General features: G+C 37.7%; 2 protein-coding genes across 8 annotated transcripts; one reads left to right on the plus strand and one right to left on the minus strand.

Moving 5' to 3' along the window:
- Positions 1-5294: 5294 nt before the first annotated feature.
- Positions 5295-11977, plus strand: LOC110621764 (membrane-bound O-acyltransferase gup1). 2 transcript variants are annotated; one of them, XM_021766052.2, is made up of 19 exons: positions 5295-5526; positions 5637-5695; positions 6602-6783; positions 6877-6925; positions 7366-7469; positions 7589-7653; positions 7773-7843; positions 8228-8287; positions 8399-8512; positions 8818-8942; positions 9036-9087; positions 9836-9898; positions 10070-10179; positions 10264-10356; positions 10446-10527; positions 10635-10712; positions 11231-11306; positions 11405-11454; positions 11529-11977. In XM_021766052.2, the coding sequence occupies exons 1-19, from the start codon at positions 5427-5429 to the stop codon at positions 11568-11570; spliced, it is 1575 nt and encodes a 524-aa protein (XP_021621744.1). In that variant the 5' UTR covers positions 5295-5426; the 3' UTR covers positions 11571-11977. The 2 variants fall into 2 exon arrangements, with proteins under 2 accessions (XP_021621744.1, XP_021621745.1); XM_021766053.2 differs by having other exon boundaries at positions 5389-5526; positions 5612-5695.
- An 815-nt stretch (positions 11978-12792) lies between these two features.
- LOC110620217 (flap endonuclease 1) lies at positions 12793-19177 on the minus strand. 6 transcript variants are annotated; one of them, XM_043958977.1, is made up of 18 exons: positions 19018-19177; positions 18799-18915; positions 18631-18689; positions 18434-18493; positions 18259-18312; positions 18085-18133; positions 17957-18004; positions 17742-17807; positions 17532-17582; positions 17171-17290; positions 17012-17096; positions 16833-16914; positions 16155-16275; positions 16003-16059; positions 15842-15888; positions 14781-14835; positions 13167-13276; positions 12793-13065 (listed from the first exon to the last, which is right to left on the minus strand). In XM_043958977.1, the coding sequence occupies exons 1-17, from the start codon at positions 19027-19029 to the stop codon at positions 13202-13204; spliced, it is 1158 nt and encodes a 385-aa protein (XP_043814912.1). In that variant the 5' UTR covers positions 19030-19177; the 3' UTR covers positions 12793-13065; positions 13167-13201. The 6 variants fall into 6 exon arrangements, with proteins under 6 accessions (XP_043814912.1, XP_043814913.1, XP_021619544.1 ...); XM_043958978.1 differs by having other exon boundaries at positions 13160-13276; XM_021763852.2 differs by having other exon boundaries at positions 12793-13276; positions 16155-16269.
- Positions 19178-19425: the final 248 nt, after the last annotated feature.

Here is a 19425-nt window from a genome sequence, read left to right on the forward strand (position 1 = left end):
TCTCCTTCCTTTCTAGGCATCTCCGAGGATGATTCTTCCTTCTCCTCGTTGAATGAGCATTCTGCTATGAAGTCAGCCAGCGCTTGGGATTTTATTGCTGTCCGAGGTCGGTATTCCAGACAGTAGGGGCTGATTTCCACGGACCATGCTAACATCCGTCCTGAAGTTTCCGGCCTACGTAGGATCTTCTTTAAGGGTTGGTTCGTCATCACAACTCCTTGGTGGCCTTCCAGATAAACTTTGAATTTCCGGACTGCTAACAACAAGGCATAAGCCAATTTTTCAATGTTCGAGTACCTGACCTCAGTGTCTCTAAGTACCTTGCTGATGTAGAAAACAGGTTTCTGCTCTCCTCCTTCTACCCTTACTAGTACCGCGCTGATTGCCTGTTCTGAGGCTGCCAAATATATCAGAAGCTCTTCCCCTTTCATGGGACTGCTGAGCACGTGAGGCGAGCTAAGATATTTCTTAAGTTCCGCGAAAGCTTTTTGGCAGTCTTCCGTCCATTCGAAGCTTGGTACCTTTCTCAACTTTTTGAAGAATGGTAAACACTTTTCTGCTGACTTCGACATAAATCGGTTAAGCGCCACCACTCTCCCGGTTAATCTCTGGACGTCCCTTACGCAGGTCGGCTCTGGCATATTCAATATGGCTTCTACTTTCTCCGGATTAGGCTCAATGCCTCTTCCACTCACCATGTATCCCAAGAACTTTCCTCCCCTGATGAAAAAAGCACATTTTGCTGGGTTTAACTTCATTCTGTATTGATCTAACACCCCAAATATCTCCCTTAGATCTGCTATGTGTTGTTGAAAAGTTGAACTTTTAACCACCATGTCATCCACATACACTTCTACATTCCTGCCAATCTGGTTCTTAAAGATTTTATTCATTAATCGTTGGTAAGTTGCCCCGGCGTTTCTTAATCCGAAAGGCATAGCTTTGTAGCAGTAAGTCCCGTCTTCAGTTATAAATGAGGTTTTCTCCTCATCCGACTTCTCCATTGGGATTTGGTGATAACCAGACATAGCATCCAAAGAAGACATATAATCAAATCCGGCCGTTGAATCGACCATTTTATTAATATCGGGGAGGGGGTAACAATCTTTGGGGCAGGCTTTATTTAGGTCGGTAAAATCTATGCACATCCTGTATTTGCCATTGGCTTTTTTGACTAACACAGGATTTGCCAACCATTGTGGGTACATTACTTCCCTAATAAAGCCTGCCTCTTCTAACTTCTGCACTTCCTCCCGGGTGGCTTGCTGTTTTTCTCTTCCTACTACTCTCTTCTTTTGCTTCACTGGTCTGGCCTCGGGGAGGACATTCAATCGGTGTGTCATCACTTTTGGGTCAATTCCTGGCATGTCTGAGGGCTTCCATGCGAAGGTCGACGCGTGACCTCGGATCAGAGTCATGACTTCAGCTTTTTGTTCTTTGGTGAGGTTGGCGTTAAGACTGAAAACCTTGCTTGCATCTGCTCCTGATAAGGGGAAGGTCTCCAATTCTCCGACTGGCTCTGTCCGGGCTTCTTTTGTTTCATCTCTGACCTCCAAAACTTCCGAGTCGAGTGCTTCTCCAGTTGAGCTCGGTTCTGTTACTGTGGCCAAGTATACCGCCCTTGCTTCTTCCTGGCTGCCCCGAACCATTCCCACTCCTTTTTCCGTTGGAAACTTAAGTGCCAAATACCTGATGCTGGTGACAGCTTCAAAGCTTAAACAACGCCGGCCTCCCTAAAATCGCATTATAACTCAGTGGGAGTTTAACCACCAAAAACACCTCATGATGGGTGCGAGCTCTGGGTGCTTCTCCCAAGGTAAGGGCCAGCTTCACCTTCCCTTCTACAAATACCGGTGCTCCTCCGATCCCTTTGATGGGTGACTGGTCCCGAACCAGCTGTTCCTCCGGGATTCCCATCATCCACCAGAACCTTCTTCACCCGAAAATTATGAATGACTGCTTCAATAACAAGCGCGTCATCATGGGGCATCTGAATGCCCTGTGCATCTTCTGAAGAGAAAACGATGGCCATGGGTGAGTGTTCAACGATCTGCATGACCTCGCCATTGCTGATCTCTCCTTCCCGGTTTCTCTTCTTTCCTCGACGGCTCATTCGTCCTCCAGTTCCTCCAACAATCATATTAATAGTCCCACTAGACCCATCATTCACTGGTCCAGCTCCGGTTCTCCTGGGCATCTGGGCTGCCGGACTGGGCGGAGGCCTCTGCCCCTCCGGTTTCTTCACAAAATTTTTGAGATGCCCCCTTTTTATCAATCTTTCAATCTCCGTGATTAACTGAAAACAGTTATTTGTATCGTGGCCATGTGTCCGGTGGTACTGACAATACTTGTTAGGATTCCTCTGATCTGCTTCCGACCTCATGGGTTTAGGCCACTGGAGGAACTCCTTATCCTGGACTGCCATGAGCACTTCGGCTCTGGAAGCGTTGAGGGGAGTAGGCTTCTCAGGAACCCAAGGGGGGAGCACTCGTGGTTCATGAGCCCTGGGAGGAGGGGGGCCTTTGATCCCTTCTTTCCCAGGCCTGCTTATATGGCTCAGGCCTCTTCCCACGCTTCTTCTCGTGTTTCTCCAGCCTTCCTTCCTCCGGGGCTTTCTCTTTTCCTGCCACCCCTTTAGCAAATCTACTCGTTACTAAGGCGTCATCCTGCCTTATGTACTTTTCCGCCCTCTTCATCAACTCGGCCAGTGAGGTCGGAGGTTTCCTGCTCAAAGAACCAAAGAACTCGGCAGAGGTTGTTCCCTTTTGCATGGCCTCTACCGCCCTTCCTTCGTCGAGCTCGGGAATCTGCAGGGCCTCCGTATTGAAACGGGCGACATACTCTCTGAGAGATTCACCAGCTTTTTGCCTAACTGTTTCCAGATAGCTTGTCTTCCTATCTGCTGGCACCCCGGCTACGAACCGGCTGATGAAGCGGAGGGCAAGGTCTCCAAAACTTTTAATGCTTCCGGCCTCCAGGCTGTTGAACCATGCCCTCGCTGGTCCCGAGAGCGTTGTTGGGAACACCTTGCACATCAGAGCATCTGACAGAGTTTGCAACTCCATGAAGGTCTTATAGTTCATGACATGTTCTCTCGGGTTTCCAGCCCCATTATAGGCCGCCATCGGCGGCATCATAAACTTTTTGGGAACAGTCTCCTGCTGCATTACCTTTGAGAAGGGAGAAGAAGTAGGCAGGGAGGTTTGGCTTTGGTCTTTCTTACCTAACTCGGCGAGGAGCTGTTCTCTCAGTTTCTTCAACTTTTGGTCCACCTTCTCGTCTTCTGGGCTGAGTTTTTTCTCCAGGTGGTACTCCTGCTCCTCTGCTTCAGTTCCCGTCCACCCGGTTAGTTCGGCGGAATAGTTATCCACCTCCTCATTTTCTATCATCTCTCTCGCCCTCCTCCCATGGATTCGGGCCTCCGGTCCTTCCTCTTCGCCGGCTCTTCTCCCTCTTTCTTCAGTATCGCGGCTGCTGGTTTGAAGACGGTCAGGTGCAGGTCGGGGGTCATTGGTTTGAGGTTCCTCTACAACCGGAAATGTATTTGCTGGGGTGTTGAGGCCTCTTTGTTGCATTATCTGCCCCAACCAGTGGGCTGTATTCTGTAACTGGAGAGCCATGTTTTGAAGATCTTGGTTAGACAAGGTGACAGCGGGAGTGTTCCCTGCCAAACTTGGCGAGGGATTAAGAGGAACATGTGTTTGGTTGTTTAATGCCGTAGGACTAGAAAAGGAGAATTGTTGCCCCTCTTGGGCAGAGCTTAGGTCATTTGGGACGTTAAGGTTACTTTCTTGGTGATTAGCCATCGTGGATCTCAGTGGGTTTCTTTAAGAGTGAAAACTCCGGTGATGAAAAGATCTCCGTCGTTTCCCACAGACGGCGCCAATTGATGATCTGAGATCCAATAGAATAGGGTTTTTGTATTGAATAATAAAGCTTAAAACATTCTGAGGAGGGGACTCCTCTTTTATACATTGTCTTGCTTGCTGGTGACGTGTAAAGGTCTCTCCAGGATTGGGCCACGCGTCTCTGCCATACAGATTCGGGTGTACTAGGGTATCAGCTGCCTGTTACATGCGTAACGGCCTCTGATTCTCCTCATGCGTACGTTCGAGCGGATCTGCCAGGCTGTCTGGTGAGTACTGTTCTGGACCCCGGGCTGGGCCGAGAGTTGGGCTGGACGCTGGGCCTGAGAGGGGTCTGCTGGTCAGGGATCAGACTGGACTGAGTGAGGAAGCTTGGTCGAGCCCGGCCCGGAAGCTGGAATGAGCCAGGCTTGTTGGGGGGTATCAAGTGCGTGGGCCTCTGTATCATGGGCCTTTGGCTGCGGTCACGCCCCTGTTCTGGGGTGAAGAAATCCAGCGGTCATCACTTATATTTTTAAAATCATATACTTACATCTATCTATAATAATTCATTATCATTTATTATAATTTAAACATTTTGATTTTTCATTTCTTATTTGAAATAATACTTAAATCGCTATTAACTTTTATTTATAATATCTCATTTAATTATTTTTAATACTTTTTGTTCTTCAATTTTCAATTCTTAAAATATTTTAGTACTTATAACTTCAAAATTTTTAAAAAATATTTATAATTTCAGCTATTTTTAAATGGTATCACCTAACATTTAGGTAAATTGTAAATTTTTATTAAAAGTATTTTAGCAATAAATTATACTTTCAGAATAAATTTGACCATCCACTAGTTTTAAACTAATATTCACAATCAAAGAACTGTAATTTTAAATAGATTAAATATAGAGAGATTTAAAGATTTAATTTTAAAAATATAAGGACTAATTTGTTAATTATACTAAAAATAAAAATTAAAATATAATTTATACAATATAAAATTTTTTATCTATATTAAAAAAAATTTAAGTATTCATGAGAATATTTTAGATTTTTGAAATATTTATTCTTTTTTTGACCAATTGACTAATAAAATTATGATAGAAAAATTTATAATTTGAACGAATTAATTATATAGAGAATCATTTGTTCAATTTTAAAAATATAAAATTTAATCTGTTATTTACGTTAAAATTTAAAAATTAAAATATAATTTATCTAAATATATTTGTTGGAGTTTTTTTTTTTTTGGGACTGCATTTGTCTTTCTTAGAGCTTGGCCCAGCTTGAAAGTTTAAGATTTGGGCTCAAAAGAAATGGCATGTTTCAGTCTGGCTGGACCGGACATGTCCCGATCTCTGATCCGGTTTGGCCCAATCGGACTAGAAAATGCGATGCCGTTTCTAACTACGATTGAAATAACCACATTTTTCATTTGAGCATTTGCAGTCGGTCATCGGAAGGCTTTATACTCTTGCTCTTCTCTATTTCCCCATTAGATTTTGGTGACAGAGAAGAGACTTCTTTCCTCTAGTCATACAACAATAACTGAGCGGCGGCGGCGGCGATGAAGAAGGAATGGAAGCGAAGAGAACTGACCATTTTGGTGCTCTATCTCCTTGCATTCTACACTTTCATCATCCTTCGATCGCTTCAGCTTTCTCACGGTATTCCCTATTTTTCCTTACCTTATTTTCCCTATTCTTCGCTTTATCTCAATTTAGAGATTGTTTCTTTTTTTATTTATTGTAGTTTGCATTATCAAACTGTCACACAGATCATCAAGCAAAGCTTTATGGTTTACGCCCTGGATGGCTTCTTCCTCCTCGTCTCAATGTAATTGCTTTGATTAATTTTTTGAAGTTTTTCTTCTTCTCATAGTGTTTGGTTCAATTCTACGAGTAAATTACGTGGAGTTCAATTGAATTCCATTTTGGTTTGATATAACTTATAATGCATAATTCAATTGAATCTCATATAATTTTTGTTTAATTTAATTTCAGAATTGAAATTTATTTGCTCTCGATTCCCATGTTAAACCCCCCCCCCCCCCCCCCACACTACCCTTAAGATTAATATATATATATATATTTTTTCTATTATAGAAAAAATCTTATTTGGCAATAATAATAATAACTAAAAATATAAACCCAATAACAATATATTGATAAAATCAAAATAAATTAATATGAGAGTTGGTATCAACATATACTTGCACAATACTCACTTGTGTAAGAGAGTTTCTATTATATCCAACTTATTCAAGAAAATCTCAAAGGTAAAGGTTTAAGGTAGGTGGTTGGTTATTTAATATTTATAAAATAATATAAAAATTTAAAAAAGTGTAATTATTTATTGAAATAATTTTTAATAATTTATTTTGTAATCATTAATTTTTTTAATTATTTATTAATTTTTAGTTATTTATTTAATTAATTAGTAAATATATGATAATTGAGAGAAAATGTTTTGTTATAGGCATTTTAGTCCACAAAATATTGTTATATAAGTTTTGTAGAATTTATTTGAAATTCTATCAAAACTTCTAAGGGATTGGTTTTAGTTATAACCAATTCCATGGGAATTGAATTCTAATTTCTCTTTAAATCAAATACAGAAAACATGGAATTCAATTGAATTCCACAAAATTTTAGGAATTGGAATTGAATTAAACATGGTGTTTGTTAATTTTCATTATGATTTTTTACAGTCTACTTGTTTGCTTTTTCTCTTCTCACTTAGGATGTCTCTGATGCTCAATGGAGAAACTTTCGCGGAAACTTACCAATCCTTACTGTTGTTTTTGGAATTTTTGCTGCATTGGCCAATTTCTTAAGGGCTTTCCTGTGCTTAAAAGCAAAGGGGATGTCCATTGTTTGGCTTTTCATTTCCTTGGTCTACTTATCATATCTTCATGGAGCTTGGTGTGTCTTCTTTTCCATCAAAATGCTTTTCTTCCTTTGTTTTATTCTGTTTTTTCTGTTTGGTCCTAAGCTTCTTCTTTTTTGTTTTTGTAGCACTGTATTTATACTGGCCATAGCCTCAGTCAACTTTCTTCTAGTGAAGGTGCGTTTTCAATGAGTTTTGGATATTCTTTTAGTCAATGTTGACCTATCTTTTCATAACAGATATACTTTCATCTGTTGGGAGATCAATGATGTTCTTAATTTTACTTCGTGAACTACAAAATTTCTTTCTTTTCTAGGATGCTTTCTTATGTTCAGCTTGCTTAGCTAACCATGTCAAATTGATTAAAGAGTGGTTTTTTTACTATCCTAGCTAAATGCGCATAATCTTTACAGCTGTGATTAGTTGAGTACTTTTTGAGGTCCACAAAAGGGTTAACAAGATATTCTGGTTGCAGATGTTTGAGTTTCATGTTATTTGCTGGTTCTTAAAATTAGAATCTTATCTTCATATTGGTTATGCCATTATGGTACCATTGATAAAAATTGTTACCCTGCTCCTAATTTGTGCCATATTTTACTAGATTTGCATTTCCACAGATATTTGCGCGAACCCCATACTTCTCTTTCGTACTTTGGATTTTCAACATATTTTTTCTTCTATGTAATCGTGTTTATGAAGGATATTCATTCTCCACTTTTGGGTGAGTTGTACATGCTTATACCTTAGCATTTATTTTTCATCATTTAGCACAAGAAATTATGCTACTTCTTTTCTTTCTATTTTTTTTTTTCACTAACCTTACCTTCCCTTTTTGCATAGTCAAAGGTGGGCTTATTTGGACAATTTTCGAGGCACCTTTAGGTGGCACATTTGCTTTAACTTTGGTATTTTCTTGCCTCATTATTAGTTCCAAATTTACTCTGAGGTCCATTATGCAAGTTAGGGAAAAAAACGAGTTTCGCAGTTGGTTGCATTGAAGAATGTTGTTCTCTGTTTCTGACAGTTGTTTTGCGCATGATAAGCTTCGGATATGATTACCATTGGGCAAATCTAGATACTCATTTTGATCAAAAGGTAATATTTCGTGTCCTTATTATCTGTGTCTATTTGTGCTACCACTTCCATAGTCCTCAACTACTCTAAATAAAATCAGATAAGTTAGTTTACCCTGTCCATTGGGAAAATAATGTTGTGAAAAATGTGCCCAATGTTGTCCTTTGGTACTTAATTTCTGCTTATGATGTTTCATCAACAACTTGTTTCATTTTTACTCGTCTTGAAAAATAAATATCATTTTGTAACCTGCCCCACTCAGCCATATTTTTATGTTTCACAGGCCTCTTGACAGCATAGGGTATTTTATTAAATCGGATTTCATTGTTTGCCTTTCAGATTATATTTTAAGTACTCATGTTGCCGGAAACTAGTTTCACTGATATTTTATTGAACTAATGATAGAGGCACCTGCAACGTTGTGATACCTGTAAGTCTGGAAAAACATGCTACCAATTTCTACAGGTTAGTTTCAACTTAAGCATGAGCCAAACTGCTACAGTATTAACTGTCCAATTGTTGGTATCATCAGGAATTTTTTCCCTAGTATTTAATGATTTTATTTGTTTTACCCAGGAGAGAAGTGGCTCAAATGATAATTTGTCCTTCATCATATACATTTCTTATTTGGTATATGCTCCACTTTATATTGCTGGGCCAATTATAAGCTTCAATGCCTATGTCTCACAGGTCTGTTACTTTCTTTGTATTATTATTTTTGCTGCATAAGTGATCAATCTGTAGTTTATGCATAAAATATGTTCTGCAATAGAATTATTCTAGAGAATGGATTCAGATTTCTTTATTTGGCTGGGTATGAGAATCTTTTCCACTTGCACTTTTTCAGCTAGTTTTCTGGACTTGTAGATTGTGGTTGTAGTGAAAAATGTGGAACAAATTGCAATATTTTCTCTTATTGCTAATGTCCTAGTCAGTTTAGTTGTGCATTATTAGTTATATTTCATGGATACTCACGTAATTAAACTTCCTTGCAGTTAGATATGCCTCAGAATAATTATGCAGCCCGAGATGTGTCTTTGTATGGGTTACGCTGGATATTCAGCTTCCTTCTACTAGAACTTTTGACACATGTATTTCACTATAATGCTTTTGCAATCAGGTTAGAATTTTTGCAACTCAATGATATGGTATTAAGTTTTGATCTGTCCCTTCTAAATTGTAAATTAATTATGTTTGTTTTTCCTCTAACCAGTGGCCTGTGGAAATTGTTATCGCCTGTAGACATATTCATCATAGGATATGGGGTAAGATGATTTCACTAATGTTACAATTTCTTCATATATGCATTGTTGAGATGAGATATTTGCTAAGCGGGATCATTTTTGTATGTTCAAAAAATTTTACTTGTCAACTCTTTCTTGTACTATTGGGGTCATGGACTAGTGTGATGAAGTTGTTAATTACAATGCTAAACGTAATACAGATGTGAGAGACTGAGCTTACAACAAACTATCCAGGCTAGGGTTGTGAAGACAAACCACCTGAACTCAACTTTGGGCTCTTCCCTCTTCTAAAGTGGAGCTTGCCCCTCGTGGTGTGTGTAAGATAGATTTTCTAATAATTGTAGCTTACCAAATCAAACGCAATGCTTAAATCACCGGACTTAGATGAATTGGCAGAAACATCCTGACGTGAGCCAGTACCAAATATGAAATGATATTGTGAAGGACACGTTGGTTCATGCTTGAAACAAGTATACCAACTAGTGGGGACTAGTACAATATGAAATGAAAGAAAAAAAATGCTTAAAGACCTAGCTTCATAAGAAAAGTGATTTTGATCAGGATCCACTTAGCCTGCCCTTAGACCGCATGATGATGACAAGAGGCTTATTTGCCTAAAGTTTTTTGTTGGATCTACAAGTGAATTGTGCAATATTGGCACTACGTAAAGTTTTTTGTTAGATCTACAAGTGAATTGTGCAATATTGGCAGTACATATATGCATATAGATTTAGTTCTTATCTGATGTCAATTACTTGTGCCGCTACAGGTCTTGAATTTCATGTGGCTAAAGTTCTACCTCATTTGGCGCTACTTCCGTTTCTGGTCCCTGGTACTTGTTGAGTTACATGTGTTTTCACGGATTTGACTTGAATTATATCTTAGCCTAGGCTCTTGGCAGTTTAATCTAATTTTTTTGTCAGTATATCTTCAATTTTTATATAACCTGCAAAAAGCGTTAAGTTCAGGAGAAAGTTGTTTTGAATGACATTGTTTTGTTTAGATTTGTGGCATTGAGGCGCCAGAGAACATGTCAAAATGCATTAATAATTGCTACAACTTGGAGAATTTTTGGAAAAATTGGCATGCTTCATTCAATAAATGGCTTGTGAGGTGCAAATCTCGACTCTTTTACCTTTGGTTCCAAACTTGTAGTTCCCATTGAGATTTATGATTTATGAATTACAATGATTCTAGGTACATGTATATTCCTCTTGGAGGTACGAATAGAAAATTACTCAATATATGGGTTATTTTCACATTTGTTGCTGTCTGGCATGATCTGGAATGGTAACGTTGGCTTCCATCTTTTTTTTATCCTTTTAAATCATTTTTCTGTATGCTGTAGTTCTTACCCACCTCATCTCCTTTGGTCTCAGGAAACTCCTTTCGTGGGCATGGTTGACATGTTTATTCTTTATTCCAGAAATGGTGGTGAAATCAGCGGCAAAAAGATTACAGGTGGTCTATTAAAAGACTTGGCAATACTCTTGCTCTTTTATTGAATGTAGTTTGAAATCTGCTTGTGATCTAATCCATTAATTTCCTAATCTATGCTATGTTTTCAGGCAGAAAGTACTTTTGGAGAGTTTCTTTTCCGAGAATTTAGTGCGCTTGCTGGTGCTGTCACTATCACTTGTCTAATGGTATATGATTCACTGTATTAAACCTACATCAAAAATTTTTCAAAATTAGGATTTATACAAGAGGCTTCTTTTGTGAGAGGAGAGTGCTAAAACTTGAACTTTAGCTCTAGCTGCATTTTTTACTTTTAGAAATGGTCTTATTAGATGCTTGACATACAGGAGACACGAACAAACCTTTCATAAATAGCTCATTTCAAATAGTTGCATCAAAGAACCTGAGCAGAATGTTACCATAAATGCAGGCCAGTTGAACTATGAATTCTTGTGCCGTACTCGGTATCATAATGTACTAGTTTTTTCATGTAGAATATTGTTGCCAAAGATCAGAATATGAAAGGACAGCTGCTTTTTGCTCTTTGGACTTAGGAGAATAAGCGGATTATACAATAAAAGAGATGGAATTAATTTGAAGGATTTGCAGATTTCCTTAACTCTCCTGTCTCAATAGAGTAACAAAATATTGAAGATGTATTTCTTGACATGGCGCACAATATCTTTGTTAACTATTTATTATGCAGGTTGCAAATCTTGTTGGCTATGTTATTGGGCCCTCGGGCATTAATTGGTTGATTTCACAATTTCTTACAAGAGAAGGTAAATCAACGCCAAGCTCTTTTATAAGACAAATTTCTAATGTTGTTATACTCGGTCACATACAGCTTCACTTACGATGCAATATCTGTGTCTTGTAGGATTGCCTATATTGGGTGGCATGTTTCTTACATTTTATGCTGGGACAAAGGTAAATGTCATCAACATGGAAAGTTTCACTCTCACTCTCTTGTATATGCATACTGAGATCTGGTTATCTTGCAGCTTATGTTCCACATTGATGATGCCAAGAAGAAGCAGCACTAAACTAAGTAACTACGAAGGGAAGCTTTCATATGCAACGTTCAGTTATTAAAAGTGACGAGAAAAACATGGCTAAAAAAAAGTAGGGTATATAACCATGTACCACATGATTTAAACCCTTGCAATGCATTGTTGGCTGGGTCTTTGTATTTTTTGCAATGAGCAAATTTAGTTTGTCTGCTAATCGTTGCCTAAAGCAAGATGCCAAGCTACCGTTTCCTGCTTCTTGTCTAAATAGGGAAAAAGAATGGTTTCGTATGCATCATGCTACCATTTTCTGTTCATGCAACTTGAGTAATGCACTTCCTTGTATGAATTGGTATTATCCCGCTTGAAGTTCGTCAATGGTGCTTGCGTTTCTTCAGTAATGCCAGGACAAATAAATAATATTTCCACTTCGCTTTTCCTTTATGTAAAGTGATCGATGGTTTCTCCTTCACTTCACAGATAGACATCTCTCTCCACCGTCTTGTTTGAGGCATTCGGTCTCTTTTCTGTCAGCGAACATATGGAGTTAGAGAGGACTCATTGCCAGTTAGTGGGGTTGCATGGTGAGGGTACGGATATAAGTTGAACCCCTTCCTTTTTGCCAGTTATCTGTTATCGCAAGGGTTATCTAGTCCGTCTAATAACCGCCTGACCCTCGCAAGATGAAGTTGCCATTTAAGCTCTGCTGGTGGGCTCTTTGGAGTTTCAATGAGATTGGCTATCTTTGGTTGAGGCTCAAGTTTTCTAGAATAAAATTTTTGGGCATGCTCTGCTAGTCTAGGTTTAGTTGGTTGTGAGCCTATTTGGAACTTATTTAACTCAATACTTTTTGGGGCAACATCGTAAGCTTGCTGTAACGGTTCGATGTAAACTGAGCTAAATAACCTTTAGGCTCATTGTTCATCTAACTCAAAATAGTTAACAAAGATATTTAATAGTCTTTCCTAACTATCACAAACTTTATTATTCTTAATTTTGAGACGTTTTTATCGCAACTATTGTACTGAGTTAGATGCAATTGTTAAATCAAACTTGGATTAATATATCATATCAACCATTTCAAACTTAAAAACTTTTATTAAATAAAATATTCTGAGCTAATGCAGTCAAAATTTCAAGAGCTAAATTGTAACTAAAAATTTGTCCTGTACAATAGATTTGGTTCAAAATTTCAGGAACTAAATGGTTCCAAAACATGCATAGCAGCTTTGCTTTTACGGTATTTCAAGTACATAAATAGCAGAAGCAAAACTCTTCAGATTAATCAATTAAAAGATCCACAAATCTAAAAAGATTAAATCATTATACACCTTGCAATTTTCCAGATTGATACTTACATAAAGTATTAATGAACATAAATCAGCGTGCATTCCCTGCATCCTGGGCATGAGAAAGATGTCTGATGCAGAAACTGCTAAATCGATAAATATTGACTGTACTGAATAGGAAATATGACATTGTTCAATAACATGTCTGGCATCAAACGGCAGCCGTTACTCGCTTAAACACCCTTCACATGCATAAAACAAAATGGAACTTGGAATTCCCACACCACAGAGAAAATGATGCAGGCAAATAAATTGCCATATGTCACACTTCTTAACTGATTACCATCCATGCGTTGATGAGGCTCTAATGCCAAATAGCTATTTCTTCTTCTTACCACCTCCAGCCTTGGACTTCTTGGCACTAGTTTCTTTAGCATTGTTATCCGGTGTTTCCTGTCATGAGAATGACAAAGAATGAAAACTAAAAATGAGTAGTAGCAGCAATCGACTAATTCCTTCCATGATCTAGACATTTGTACTTTCTATTTCAATATGTTCTCTACCATTTACACACCTCTAGAGAGAATTAAGAATCATCACTGATAATATATTTTCCATGTGAAAGTAATTGCAATTTGCAAGTATATGACAACTGCGCTGAGCAAGGTGGATCAGCGTAAATGCAGATGGGTCCAGGGATTTTTCTGTTTCATGCACCGAAGCAGACGCCTCTGGATGGTGTGGAGAGCTTGGATCCCAGATAGACAATTGGCAGACCTAAGCTGCCAATGACCTTGGGAACAGAAAAATTACAAACTTGAAAATAAAACATTTCATACTTGATTGCTGATTTAGGAGATTGAAGCATACATTTACTTTCCTGTAATCCAGTTTACCAAGAAGCATATATTTACTTTCCTGTAATCCAGCTTACCAAGAAATTATTGTAGTAATCAGCTCTACACTTGGATCATAAGAAGCACAGGGCAAGGATTATTATTATACAAGTTACAACAAATTTATTCTCAAAAAAGAATCTGTGCATTCTTGCAGCACTTAAAAAATAAATAACAAGAAGCAAATTATGTAGCATTAGAATAGATGTGAAATTGTACAGTGCTAAATAAGAGCAGAATAAGCTGAGGAATGAAACCCCGTGGTTTCCTGGGAGTTGCCACAAGTTATCAGATATACCCAAGAAAGAATGGGTAACAAGGGTCAGAAGAAGGAAGTTCAGAGACATGCATGCATAGAGAACTGACATACACACCATCTCCAGTCAATTAAATCATTAGAAAAGAAGAAACTATATAAATAATCAGCCTAGACCTAGAGAAGACAGAAAAAACTCGATGACATGCAAATGTGAAGGAAGAATAAGCAACCATCAGGCCCAAGCAGTAAACACAAAACGCCACTCTGCTAGGATGGCACCTAGGTAGGTCTAGCAAAAACAACCCTGCCCTGCCCTCAAAACACCATGATTTTTATCTGAATTTGCCCAATGTTAAAGGTTATTGACAAAGCAAGCTCCCCACTACAATGCCATCCACAATATCAAGTACAACACAAGAAGCTAAATCCAGGCTATCAATATTACCAAAAATTGTGCTTTTAAAATCTCATAATTTATTAGCATATGCTGATAGAATAAAAATCTAAAACCAAGTAGAATGGTAGGAGCAAAGAAGATGAGAGGAAATCTAGAATGATGTAGGCAGAAGACAAAATCGTCTGGCATTGTAATTCAAAGACAATCATATGGCATTATAATTCACCAAAAGGGAGGACATTTTGTTCATTCCTAATTCCTAAACAGAAAAGAAAGCAAACAAGATCCAGGTGGCTAATTTGAGACAGAGACTTGACTGAATTGAGCATTAACCGTAAAACACATACACAAGGAGAAATGCCATTGAATGATACTTGAAATACTTAAATAGGATAGTAGTAGTACCTTCCGTTTAATAGGTATAGATGAGTTGGCAACTGGCTTAAAGAATGATTCCAGTCTGTAGGAAAAAAAAGAAGAAATAAGGCATAATTATAATGAAATAATGAAATGAGATTATTACATATCAATTTAGAGTTTCAAGGGGTTGGAATTTCATCCCAGCTTCTAAATTTTGCAATGCAAACATTATGCATTGACAAGTTATTGAATATGGTCTATGTGTGACCCGAGCAATTAGTTTCACATCCGTAAATCAGAAAATGAGAGCTAAAAAAATAGTAGTTAACATGCACACTCATCTGTACCATTTAGTATTCTTGAAAACATATTTAAACCAGGCAACTGCCTTGCCAGCAGCAAACAGAAACTTCCACAGGAAAGGTGGCATAGCACACAAAATTATCATCATAAACACATGGTGGATATTGAAAATTATTTTAAAAAATGGTGGAAGACCAAAAAGGAGGTTCATTACCCTCTAACACCAGAAAAGAAGGGAAAGAAGGAGGTGGAGGGTGCTGCTCTACCAAAAGCTAAGTTTCCAACAGTAATTATTCTCATCACAGAATTATGGAATTTACTCCCGAATCCAATAATGCTGAGTCTCTTCTCTCACGTGAGCATTGCCACTCAACTATAACCCTTGTATTCCTCCCAAGGCAGCATTAGTAATTCACTGCATTAGGCATGACTAAGAAGTGCAAAACCTTGAAGAAAATTGATTAAGATGGGCTTGTGCCAATTAGGTAGGCCAGTTCCTTGCCCCAAGAACCATAAGGGGAAGACAGACAGAGAGTAAATGGAATCTTTTCCTCTTTTGGATGAAAAGGAGAGATGACATGGCATAGCCAACAAGAGATATAGCTTCGAATATCATGTGCATCATCCATCCAAGATATTAATGCTGGCATAAATAAGCACCACATGAAAAAACTTATGAAAGTTTAACAAACAAATAATAACTTGTAAAAGACTGGGGATGAGACTGACAAACTAGTTTCTAATTTATAAATATTTCTCACAAAATTCAATACTTAACATGCAACAACCTAAACATTACTTACCGGCCCTGTGATGACTTGTTCTTAGCTGCTTTAATTTTTTCTATTGCCTGTTAAATTACACATGAAGACCAATAAATAATATGCCACATTTCCTTAAACAGAGAACCCATCAGGGAAATCCAGCACAAAGATTTTTGTAATAATGATCTAAGGGCACACACCTTTGTCACCCGATCACTATTGAAACCATTTTCATTCACCAGGAAATTAATCAGCCCCTGCAAAATTATAAGAAGAAACTTCCAATATGCCAACAACCCATTATAAAGATAGTAAAATGTCCATCATGTTCATATCCAAGAAAATATATCACCTCTTCATCTGGGGAACTCCACTTAAGCTCAGGCTCCTCTTCATCAGCAAGGACAATTGGTTCTTTAAAAAGATGTCGAGCCTCTTGATATGGCCAATCCTCTGGTATTTGATACCTGAACATGCAGGAAATGATCAATGAAGAACCAGAAACAGTAACAAATCCTTGAAGACACTAAGCCATCACAAATGATTATGACCACTCTACAAAACCTATAAACTCCAAATTGTGATAACTTTCAGCTAGAATTACTAATGAAACAGAAATATTATGGATCGCAATAAATTTCATAATCAGAACATCCAAGTGCCAAGAAACCATCAGCTATTGCCATATGCAATAATTAATGTGACAATACTTAAAAGTGTAAAAACTAAACAAATCATGGAAGGTCCAAGAAACTCATATATAGCCAGCCGACTGTTTTGCCAAGATGAAAAACAACATCACTAAAAAAATATTATGGAAAAACCAAAAAAGGAATATAAAATGTCAAAAAATGCTCCAGCCTAGACTGAAAATTAATAGACCATAAATTATAGCTTTCTATAATTTTTATCACTTTTAACAAGCAGAAAAATTATACAAAGTCTAGTTTTGTTATTCATTCACCATTTGAAATACAAGAAACATCCATCACTGGAAAATGACAGTATTAAAGATGAAAGATAAAATCACCTCTCTTTGTTTATGTTCTCCAATATGTTCTCTATAGAACCATGCTGACGAATGAGTTTCAAGGCAGTCTGCCCGCCAATTCCTGAAGCATGGATTTTTCATGGCAATGCTTAATGAATGCATCAATACACCAGTGTTTAAGATTACTGAGGGCAGCCACAGTTAAAAGTCTTTAATACCTCGGATGCTATCACAATAATCACATCCAGAAAGGATGCACAGGTCAATGAATTGATCCATGCTAAGGTTCAATTCCTCCAAAATCTGAAACAAAACCATTGTAAGAAGAGTGGATGAATATATCAATAAATTTGCCTAGTGTACACAGTTCTGAGCACCTTTGAGACTTCAAATTCCATAACTGGGATTTTTCTTGAGCTGGGATCCATCAAATGGCGAAGAAACTTAGGAGCTCCAAAAGTTAAGGAATCCATGTCCTCAGATGCAACAGCATAAACCTGAAAGACAAAAAAAAAATTTGAAATAAAACACAAGGAAGACAATCTTAAATTCAGGAAATTTTTAGGAGAAGGAATGATGCTACTTTGATTTCTCCAACAAAATTGAGCCCACAACTACAAGTCTAAGACAAAAGGATAAATTCAATCCCTTCGGACATAAGAAACAAAATGGACCCACAGAATGCCATGCACATATAGGGAACTCAAAGCAGCCAAGTACAGAAGCAGAAGTACATGCCTTCCCTGATTTGCAAAGTGCAGCACACTCTGCTTCTGCTTCAGAAGGAGCCTATAGAAACAGAAAAAGAAATGTCACAAGCCTCAATATATTTTTATATCATTGTTGCAGAGATGCATACAATGTATAAAGTTTTAAATATGGGACATTTTTATTGCCATATTTATGTCACATGCTAAAGCGCAAATCAGTATATCAAATAATAAATACCTCAACTACTGGTACTCCCATGAGTTTTAAAAGTCTTTTGCAGTCTTCATTGTGCTGCTTTGTCACCTGCAGAAGTAGTGGTAGAAATTATCTTGTTATCCAAACCTTTGTCTAAAAGAGGATAGTGATCCAAGCCTTCAAGAAAATCAAAGTGATCTCTGCGGAGATCACAGAAACCATTAGTGGGGGAACTGAAAATAGAGTAAAGAACGGACCTTCACTGTCCGCTTACTGAATTTCTCAATGTCTTCCTTGTTGCCAGCCTACAATTACAAAACAGTACTGAAAATGAAATATCCAAAAGAAAAGTGTGCAACTATGGAAGATAGGACTACACATATACCTCCACAGCTTGAGCCAAATCTGCAGTAGCATCTGCCCTTCTTGAGTAACTATATTGCAAGTTTTTTTTTTTTATGAAGATCATCATTACTCTTTGACCATTATAAACTTTTCCAAATTACAAAATGATGAACAAACAAAAATGAAAAACAGGAAGCATATATAGTAATAGTACCGCTTTGCAAGCTCTTGCTTTTTCAAGTCTGGAGGCTGGCCATCAAACACGTAACTGAAAGCACATGCACTAAACGATTTAGAAGAAGCTAAACCTCACAAATGATATTCAAGTAAAAGAGACTGTTTCGTATATAGAAAAACAAAATGAGGAAAAATGAAGAGGCAAGTCGTACAGAGGCTTTATTCCAGCCTCGAGAAGCCTGATTGTCCGAGTAAACATGCCTTGCAAATGACTACAACATTGACCCAACAAAAAAAAAACCCATGTTAACAAACATCCAAGAGATTTTAAAATAATAATAATAATAACAAAACACTATTTTAACCAAAGAGTTGAGAAATTGAGAGAGGGAAATTGCATAGTAAAGACCTAGTAACTTCGCCAGCCTCATTAGTTAGCATTTCAGTCCCAATTCTTCCCACCACAATCTGCAACCATTCAAACCCACGCCCACTGATTCCAGCTAAAACTCCAAATAAACATATATATTCCCTAAAATAAATTAAATTTAAAATAAAATGGGAGATAAATACAGACAAGAAACTGGTAGATGCTCATGCTGGCATCAATGGCGATCTTGCGTCCAAAGTAGCTCTCAAATTTCTGTTCTTTCATGGCTTTCGGGGCATTGTCCGCCAATAGCTTCGTTAAACCCTACATTAATCATTTAATCAATAGTAAAACCAAAAAACTCAAAAACCCTTACAATGGCGCTAAATTGCGAGGAATAAACAATGATCAGAGGTTCAAACTGACCTTAATACCCATTGATAGTTAATGATATATTGCAGGTGAAAGTTAAGATTCAATAAGAGGGTCAGATTTTGGAATTGAGGTTTTGGAGGTTTTTAGGTTACAAAAACAGGAGAGACTCTTTCCCGCCTATTGCGAGTACAGACGCGCGAACTCCTGAGGCCATGACTTTGGGCTGCTCTTGCCCAAAACTTTAATGGGCCCCACTAAACCCGATCCAAATTCTCAAATTAGATGTTTTAACTATTACATTAAAACCGGACCGGTCAACTGGTTCGGGTTTTTTAACTGGACCAAAACTTTAAACTAGGAGAGTCAGATACATTTCTGACTCTTATGAACTATACCTAGAATCGGATTGAAATTAAAATTGGACTGAAATCGGTTAATTCAAACCAGTAGTTCAAATCC

This window comes from Manihot esculenta, chromosome 8 (assembly GCF_001659605.2).
Source record: "Manihot esculenta cultivar AM560-2 chromosome 8, M.esculenta_v8, whole genome shotgun sequence".
NCBI classification, from domain to species: Eukaryota; Viridiplantae; Streptophyta; class Magnoliopsida; order Malpighiales; family Euphorbiaceae; genus Manihot; species Manihot esculenta.

Bases quoted from the DNA above. Each gene is read 5' to 3' on its own strand.
- LOC110621764 (XM_021766052.2), top strand. From the start codon at position 5,427: ATGAAGAAGGAATGGAAGCGAAGAGAACTGACCATTTTGGTGCTCTAT. The intron at 5,696-6,601 runs GTAATTGCTTTG...CTTCTCACTTAG, and splicing joins TTCTTCCTCCTCGTCTCAAT to GATGTCTCTGATGCTCAATG. The intron at 7,654-7,772 runs GTATTTTCTTGC...TGTTTCTGACAG, and splicing joins GCACATTTGCTTTAACTTTG to TTGTTTTGCGCATGATAAGC.
- LOC110620217 (XM_043958980.1), bottom strand. The intron at 17,097-17,170 runs GTGCTCAGAACT...GTTTTGTTTCAG, and splicing joins TGGAATTTGAAGTCTCAAAG to ATTTTGGAGGAATTGAACCT. The intron at 15,889-16,002 runs GTGTGTGCCCTT...GTAATTTAACAG, and splicing joins ATAGTGATCGGGTGACAAAG to GCAATAGAAAAAATTAAAGC.